The 9,115-nt window shown below is 39.6% G+C and overlaps 2 protein-coding genes across 3 annotated transcripts in view; one reads left to right on the top strand and one right to left on the bottom strand.

The window, feature by feature from the left end:
• Positions 1–216: 216 nt before the first annotated feature.
• The window catches only part of LOC118746785, a 253,271-nt gene continuing 244,372 nt past the window's right edge, over positions 217–9,115 (bottom strand). For both annotated transcript variants that reach the window (XM_036480696.1, XM_036480695.1), the window contains one exon: positions 217–480. In XM_036480696.1, the coding sequence (XP_036336589.1) occupies positions 307–480 (174 nt within the window). In that variant the 3' untranslated portion in view covers positions 217–306. The remainder of the gene's footprint in view (positions 481–9,115) is intronic.
• LOC118746782 (spermine oxidase-like) lies at positions 4,429–6,290 on the top strand. Its single transcript, XM_036480693.1, has one exon. The coding sequence runs from the start codon at positions 4,646–4,648 to the stop codon at positions 6,080–6,082; it is 1,437 nt and encodes a 478-aa protein (XP_036336586.1). The 5' UTR covers positions 4,429–4,645; the 3' UTR covers positions 6,083–6,290.

Below are 9,115 nucleotides of genomic sequence, written 5' to 3'. Positions count from 1 at the left end.
AAAAATTAAAATTAATTAATTATTTAAATTTTTTCAAGTTATTAATTATTAGTCATTAAAAACGTGCAAATAAAGGTATTTATCATTAAACGGTTGTCCAAAAAAAGTAGCTGGCCGGAGGAAATAAGCGTCAGTTTTTGAATAAAATTTATTATTTTGGGATATATAATTTATTTTCTTTCTCGTTACATTTAAAATCATAATGTTTAACCGAACTTAATTCAAAGCAGAGCTGCGGCTAAAAGCTAATTGTTTATACATATATAAAACAAAAGCCATTTTTTACGTTCCTTCGACTATTTTCGCTCAGAAGGGACAACAGAGTATTCCGATATCATCGGGAAAGCAAATGCCATTTGCTGTGCATCGTATTGGGCGGCGTGGATCGATCAGTCCGAATATATCTTCTTCAGTCACTTGAAAACTGTCCTGCACCCATAAGAGTAAATCATCGGCGAATCCAGAATAAGTGGGAATATTCTGTCAAAAAGAGAAAGAGTGAAAATTCAGATAGATAGATCTCTTTTCATAGTTGTGTGGCAATGAAAGAACCTTTTTTCCTTTATAGTTAGTGAATTCTTTCAATGGGCATTAAAAATACAAAAGAGGCATTTGCAGGTAAAAAAGTAAATTTTTGAAAAAATAAGTAAAGAGGATATGAATTGAATGTTTACATAAAAGAACTTTTGTATAATTACAAAACGGTTCCCGTTTTCGACAACCTATCGAATTCTCAAAACTTGTTGCATTCAGAGAATTTGTGGTTCAGGGAGAAAAACAATCATCAGGACTGACAGAACAACTGCAAAACTCACATCAAGAAAGTTTACGTTTTAGAGGATGAAAGTTTTTTCTTTTGGATAAACCAAGGGCGCCTGAAAATTACCGATTCTACGCCGACGAGCGCCCGCAGGCAAAAACAATTAAAAATATGCTTAATCCTAAACTGGAACCAAAAGTTATGGTATTTATCGCGATTTCTATAAACGAAATTAAAAAAAAAAAAAATCAAGGAATCAGGATTGCCAGTCGACCAAGAAGCAATTTAAAAAAAAAAAAACCCCGGTTCCACATTTTCAAATTAAGAAAAACCCGGGTAAACTGATTTTCTTTAACATATGTACAAATTACAAACTGACTACTGAAAATAGATAAAGCTTCAATTTAGAAATTAGTAAGGCGACAAAAGTTCGAATAATTTGGATTGCATGTAAAACAGAAAAACACTAGCGAAAAATTCATACTTAATGGGGTTAACCGATATTCACCTTTTTTTTGTGTGGAAAATCTGGAGCATTTAGAACTGACTGTCTTGGGACTGATAGTATACCATGCGCTGTATCACACCGACTATACAAAAATATAGTCTATTATAGAAAAGCAATTCATCGAGAATCAATCAAACACTTTCGTCAACTTTCACCCCGTGAATTCCGTCATCGGATACCAACGCTACCTATCGTAGACGAAGAGCTCGAGTTGCTTTTTTAGGCTAGCGTTTCTTTGATACAACACTATTCTTAATTTTGTAGCAGATGCCCGGACGACACAAATGGCCTGTTAGCATGCCCACTCATATCAGCTCATCTAACATCCCTTTCCCTATCGTCGGTCTAGCCTTTTCCATATTCTGCCTGACAGGAATGAAAACAACTTTTAGTCAATTCACTGATTCAGACAGAGTTTAGTAAGCTGCTACGACAGAAAAATTAAAGATTTTAGTTCGGTTTTCCTCTGTACAACATTCATTCATGGGCATCCATGGAGAGTATCAGAATCAAAGGAGACGTGGTCATCAGCGAACTGGCGCGCGAGCGCTTAAAGATGGACCTTGTGGGGCCGCAATCATTTTTCGGACTTTGTTCGAGGCTGAGTAGAATCAGACGCAGTAAGTACTGCAGACTTATAGGTGCCTCTAGATAAGCTAGGCTCTTCTTATGTTTTCGGAAGAACATACCCATTTCAAGGTTCATAACTGGTCTTAACAATGAAATTTGACAAAAGCAATTAAGTTGAAAAAAAAAAAATATTTTTAATTTGAATTTATTATAAAAATTTACAGAAGGGGAAAAAATCGTGTTTCACTTAAAAAAAGTGGTCACGCTGTTTTGAATGCGGGGCATCTATGCCATGATTTTAAGATCTAAATCTTTTTTTGCTAATTATTTACAATAAGAAATATGTTTTTTTTTTTAATCTTATATTTAAAAAAAAATGTGGGAAGTTATATTCTCTACGAATTTGTTTTAAACCTTTTTTTACGAAAAATTAAAAATTAGTTTCCAAATCGCAAAAAAAACAAAAAACCTAAAATCCAAGATAGAAAAATGTTCCCATATAAAATTTAGGGGCAAGTCGGTAGATCAATAATCTACGTATCAAATAGATGTAAACTCCATCAACAGTGCCCTACTACAAATTTTATATATATGTATATATTTTTTTTTTGAAGACGTCTAAATTCACTGGGCTATGAATTGCTAGTGAAACCGGCAGTTAGTATTTATTTCTTAACAGTTCCTCTATCAGAGCACTGTTAGCATTTATTAGACAAACCGGCAGTTTATTGCGCAATTGGGGTTAGGGGCTATTTATTATAGCTTTTTATAAAAAATTTCTTCTTTGTTGCAGTGTTCCTTGGTATATACCATAGTGAATTTATTTACTACGCTAATTGCTCTGGTACCATAAATAAACGTTTAACAAGGTTTTGTTTACAATTATTATTTTTCTCACCCAACGAAATGCTGACAAACTCAAAATCGCTCTGCGAAGATATCAACCAATAAAATTTTACAAAGATAAGAACATTTAGCAGCGTATAATAAAAAAGAGTGTAAAGATAGATAGTATTACATTTATTAATAATTATTTACATATGTATAAAAACTTGCAATCGCTAATGAGTACGTTTATGTAGGTATATATGTGTGTACATATGTGTATGTAAGTACAATCTATGTATGTACATCTGTACGACTTGTAGAGAGAGTTAAAAGTAGCTACCCTGCAAGAAAATCCACTAGTGCCGACCTCATGCTCCCAAAATGAATTTAGATCACTGATGGGCACTGTCTTGCCTGCGGGCAAAGCTCTTTTAAGCTTCCTTTACATTTTGTATAGGCGCGTGCAGAGTAAAAGCGCTCTCTGCGCATCGCTGATTTAGATCCACTGATAGTCTAGTTCGCTAGCGAACCTTTCCGGAGATTATCGTGTAAAATTTTTGTTTAGAAGTACAAACATGTATTTATTATTCTTAACTTTCTTAGACTAATCAGTTATTGAACTTTTTAAATTTAATAATTCATATCTTATTTCAATTGAAATTTCATACAATAACTTAAATTGTTTTTATTATGAAAAATCCACTGCACTTCCAGTTGGTCTCAAACCTGCGCCACCACAACGCTAAATTACAAATTCTCGCATAGCACGAAAGCCGACATCTTCGAAGGCGTAATTATTTGTGTTTCAAATTCGCCACTTCCAAAATTAGAGTAAAGATTTCGCGCAGCGTGGAAAATGAGCTTTTTCTGTAACAAAATCTATGTGTCTCCAGAACGGTGATGTGCACTGCCTTTTACTCTGCGTGCGTCTATACAAAATGTATAGAAAGCTTAAAAGAGCTTTGCCCGCGGGCAAGGCGATGTCCATCACCGCTCTATAACAAGAACGGATGACGAAATAAATTTAACGATATGTTGTAGGTTTTGAGATGCGTATCTACTGTTTTTAGGTAAAAAAATAAATAAAACAATGAAAGCCATCCATATTTGCCGCTCACTTTAAAGGTCAAAAGGAGACCATTTTTCCTGAATTCTTCATCTCAAACTCTTGAAACTATATTATTTTTTGTCACAAATATATTATTTTTTGTCACTATATTAGGTTTTGTCACAAAAGAAGTGCATTTTCCATACTATTTGTCGCTGAAATGTATTTTCCTAGCTGACGATTTTCCTGTAGGGAACGTACTCAGCTATCAATTCCTCATAATAACAAATCCATTCATATATATTGTACATAAATATTTAATAATGTATGCAACGCAACTGATAGCTAATGCACACTGGTTAAACAAAATTTCATTAGATCTACAAAGAGCATTACTAATCTTTACTATGCACATAAATAGACACATTCATACATTGTCAAAGCAAACACGAATTTCCATTGTCAGATAATAAAGAGAACTAGTAAAAAGAAATAAATATGTTTGTATCTTGAACCGCAAAGCAATTTAGCAAAAATGGTGTGTATACGCTTGTGCGCTCCACAACTACGAAATGCTCATTGCAAGCGTCTCCGATTCGTCTTTTCAAAGCTCACCCAACCGCTCTCTACAAACAGCCACGTGAGCACAACAACTGCCGGTGGCTACTTCAATGACCAAACGGCGCCACTAAAACTCAGTTGCCTAGCAAGTGCTGAAATAGTTAAACGTGCAGAGAAGGTGCCCGTCTACGACACGCTGCCACAACGAACGGTGAGAGAAGGCAAAATCGCGGACGGCGAGAAGGCAAAACCTGAAAAGTGCAATTCTCGTAGTTGTGGCGAGGAAATTGGAGACCAAAATAGCAAAGCCAACGACAAACGCTTTTGTGAGCGACCAGTAGCGTCAAAAAGGGGGCAAACGACCAAGCTGATGGGCATGGAATCGGCGCGTATTGTGATAATCGGTGCCGGCGCGGCTGGCATAGCGGCAGCGACACGCCTCCTGCAGGCTGGTTTTGAGAATGTATTACTGCTTGAAGCTGAAAATCGCTTTGGTGGACGCGTACACACCATACCATTTGCGGATAATGTCGTCGATTTGGGTGCGCAGTGGTGTCATGGAGAGAAGGGCAATGTGATCTATGAGTTGGTAAAAGACTGTGATATGCTGCAGCCGTCTGGCACAATCTACGATGACTACAAATGCGTGCGTTCCAACAAAGAAGTGTTGCCCGAGGCAGTCGCCGATGCGCTCAAGTCGGTGGCTTTTAATTCAATACCAGCACACCAGGATGGCTTGCAAGGCTTCGAAGGTTCGCTGGGCACATATCTCACGGAGGCATTTTGGCGCGATCTAGAGCAGTCGCCCGAGATCGATAAGACGGTGGCGCGTGAATTTTTCGAGAACTACAAAAAGTTCGAAAGTTCGATAGAGGCATCAGATCATCTATTCGAAGTTTCAGGGCAAGGTCTTTTGGAGTATTGGAAATGCGAAGGAGATATGCTGCTGAATTGGAAAACAAAAGGCTTCCGCAGCTTTCTGCAGTTCTTGATGAAAGCGAAGAAAGACTCCACCGACGATTTGGGACTGCTGAACAAGCGCATACAGTATAATGCACGCGTGCAAAGCATCGAGTGGCAAAAGTCGAGTGGCGAGGTGCATATACGTCTTTGGAATGGTGAACTGATCGAAGCCGATCATGTCATCTGCACTGTATCGTTGGGCGTGCTGCAGGAATGCCACAAGCAAATGTTCACACCCGCGCTGCCACCTGCCAAATATCGCGCTATTGACGGCCTCAAGTTGGGCACAGTCGACAAGTTTTTCATAGAATTCGAAACGCCCTTCGAGCCGCATGACTGGTCGAGCTTTTGTTTCCTTTGGTGCGACGAGGATTTGTTGGAGCTACGCAACTCTGACAACTTTTGGTTGGAAAGCGTTTTCGGCTTTTATCGCGTTACTTGTCAGCCACGTTTGCTTCAAGGCTGGATAATTGGACCACACGCACGTCACATGGAAACGCTACCAGAAGCGGAAGTGCTCAAGGCTTTGCTTTGGCTTTTCGAGAAATTCTTCACTTTCGCAGTACCAAAACCATTGAAATTTCTGCGCACACGTTGGTACACTAATCCCAATTTTCGTGGCAGTTATTCATTTCGCTCCATGTATGCAGCGGAGCTACGCGCCAACAACTGCGATTTGGCAGCACCGCTGATGGATGAAAAAAGTGGTAGACCATTGCTGCAATTTGCCGGCGAAGCAACGCATTCGCACTACTATTCGACGGTGCATGGCGCGGTGGAGACTGGTTGGCGTGAGGCACAACGCCTAACTGCCTACTACTTGGATCATAAATCTCAACTGTAAAATCATAGCAAAGCAATAAATTGGATTGGAGTGAGGACGGATGTGACAGTAATAATTTTGACCTTTACAGCTTTAAAAGAACTTAGGTATGTTTAAGCTAAAACGCGAGTATTTTTTGTGAAAAATTTGCCATGGTATTGTATTTGCTTTAAGCCAGAGAAGCGTTTTAATGCCACACTTGATTAACTATTTTAAATTACAACTTTAATAATATTAGTCCTACTAGAGTATATTTAATATGAATAAATATTTTTGTAGGTAAAGTTAGTGTTTAGTTTTAATTGCAAGGTTCTCTCGCCACTACTCTGGATTGCGGGTGTAAGCGACCTTCTATATGAACTGGAGAAATTGGGCTGTCAATATTGCATGCCGACTTGGCGCAGCACTAACTGCCATTAGGCTCAGGTAAATCGGGTGGTTAACTGGCTCGAAAATTGGACACTCTAAAGTTCTGAAGAGCTTTGACATCGTCCCTGAACGGTCCGAAATGGCTCCCGGTAGCTCCTCATCTACTTACATTCCCTTAAGAGAGGACTGGGTGGGACGGTGCCAATGCAAGAGGGGAACAGTGAACGTCTTCACGGATGCATCAAAACTTGGAGGCAGGCTTGGTGGAGGTGTCTTTTGCCGGAGGCGCTACATCGAAAGTTTGTTCAGGCTCCTACAGTGTTTTTCAAGCGGAAATAACTTGCATCAAGGAAGCGGTAGACTCACTGCTAAAGAGTGTGACGTCAATTTGGGTGGTTAGTATCTACTTTCTTACCGGCTTTCAAAGCCCTGAATGATATGATGATGCGCCCGAGATCGGTAAGGGAATGTCTGTCCTCTCTATCAACCGCGTCGCAGTACTTCCTAATCAGACTCAGTTGGGTGCCGGGCTATAGTGGTATTGCGGGAAACTGCATGGCTGATGACCTGACAAGAAAAAGCACTATTGATACATTGTCACCAGCTGGGGACGCCTTTGTCCTCCTCTGGGTATCATGTAAGCTCAATGATCGCTGGGCTAAAACGAGGACATGCGAAATTGCCAGATCGCAATACGCTTTTGTGTCCCCTGAGTGAACTCTTTTCATACGATCGAGGTAGTTTGGCTCGTCAGGCTGGTTCATCGGATCCCTGATGTTTTGAACAATGCCTACTTCCCAATGCCGTTGCTCAGAACATAAGATAAAAGTTTAGGTGGTTGGTTCGGTAGCCACCCCACAAGTACGGTATGAAAAGTAGCAATTTTTGTGTTTCTTCACCGTAAGCGATTCGGCTTTGTGGAGGAGGCGTTGTAGTGCACGGAGATCTTTACTTTGGCACTTCTGAAGGTTTAACAGCTGCGAATAGCTGATGCTCAATATCAATCGATCAACATTTTAGTGATACACATACGTCCCCTTATCTTTTCTCCAGCCAAGGTGGTAAGCGATTTGAGGATTTTCTTCCTGCTTAGAATTTTTTTGCCTATATCTGTAGCCTAAGACGAAAAAAAGTCTAACACCACAGATCTTAGTGTGATTTAAATTCGGAATTCTCTCTTGTGGGTAGCCCGCAGTGAAAAAGCCGTTAAGATTTTGAGAACACCTAGCCTACGGTCGATTTTCCAGGCTTAAAGCCACACTAGTAAGGCTGAATTAGTTCGTTGATGATGGGATCAGTACGTTACACAATCCACTCGATAAATCCATCACTTTCGTCGTCATCGACTGGGAGCTTCGATTCATTTTCTCCACTACTTTCCGTGCTGCTAGTCACCTAACTCCAGGGTAAAATTTTTGCATGTTTTGCCTGTCGGGCATAATTTCAAACTCTTCGCACTACCGTATTTTAGGCTCTCTCTTTTTATAACGGCACATCCGTCTTGCTTTCCTCTTCGACCACCTTCATCGGTCCAACATAGCTCGCATTGCGCCCAACCGTAGCGTGGCTCCGTAGGCTGCATATTTTATCTCTCCAGCTTCGTGTCATTCCTCATCTTACCAGTTCTTCTTTCGGGCGTGCTGATATTCGACTACCTCTCCTGAAGCGATACGTAATGAGCGGGATATGTGGTTTCACTGCTCGCATAATTCGGTATGTTGAAGGATGCGCTATGAGAGTGGGTGTGAGAGTCCAGTGGCGAATGCATTGGGCGTCTGTTGTGATTGCAGCTTTTCGACGTTGAACTTCCCTTACATTATTGGACGCACGTTTTTTGCTGCACGTCTGAAATTCCTTCCGTCCATCATAATATAACTGATTTGGATTTTTGGGCTGGGAACAGCCTACAACCACCGATGAAGTCTATCAATCTCAGCCCGTTATCGGACGTTTCATCGTGAATGCTGAATTTTCCGACGGTGGTGCCAAAGATCTCTTCCTTGCCCGCCCTTTTATTGAAATCGTAGTCAATTATGTGTTCTGTTACAGCGCTAATTAAGTAGGATAATAAGATATATGAAATCGGGTACGGAACAAATCTTCGACCATAATTTGGTATCACTTCATGATTGCATCATGGTATCACTTAATGTGACACGTAAATAAATACATTTTCCAGAGAGGCTAAACAAAATAATGCTCTCAACCAAAAATGAATTGGATTTAATTAAATAACGTGATAAATCGTAAACACAAGCTGCTCTATGGAATTTGCTAACTCGATGAAATTGAGGAATGAACAAGCGATTAATTTAAGCCTGCAATATCATAGACATTCTGAAATCCTCGTAAGAATTAATATGACAAGCCTTTCAAGTACATAACTAGACACATTTAATGGCTCTTACTAGGAATGTTAATCCCGGCATACCGGGATCCCAGAATTTTAAGGTCCCTAAAATCCCGAGATTCTTGGCAAAAAATCCCGGGATTTTCGGGATTTGTAATTTGCACTGATGGCAATAATGGAGACTCATTTTCTTGACCAGTATTGGCTATATTTCTTTTATTTATTTAATAACTAATATTTTTTTTATAAATGTCTAGCTCATTATACAAAAAGTACCGTGCGATAGAAAATTTTAAACACAAATATCAATATATTCGCGAAACCATGGCCCAACT

This window comes from Rhagoletis pomonella, unplaced genomic scaffold, assembly GCF_013731165.1.
Source record: "Rhagoletis pomonella isolate Grant_MI unplaced genomic scaffold, Rhpom_1.0 Rhpom_scaffold_00011, whole genome shotgun sequence".
NCBI classification, from domain to species: domain Eukaryota; kingdom Metazoa; phylum Arthropoda; class Insecta; order Diptera; family Tephritidae; genus Rhagoletis; species Rhagoletis pomonella.
This window is presented reverse-complemented; position numbering and strand designations above follow the sequence as displayed.

Excerpts from the sequence above, each read along its gene's own strand:
- LOC118746782 (XM_036480693.1), top strand. The coding sequence starts at position 4,646 with ATGGGCATGGAATCGGCGCGTATTGTGATAATCGGTGCCGGCGCGGCT.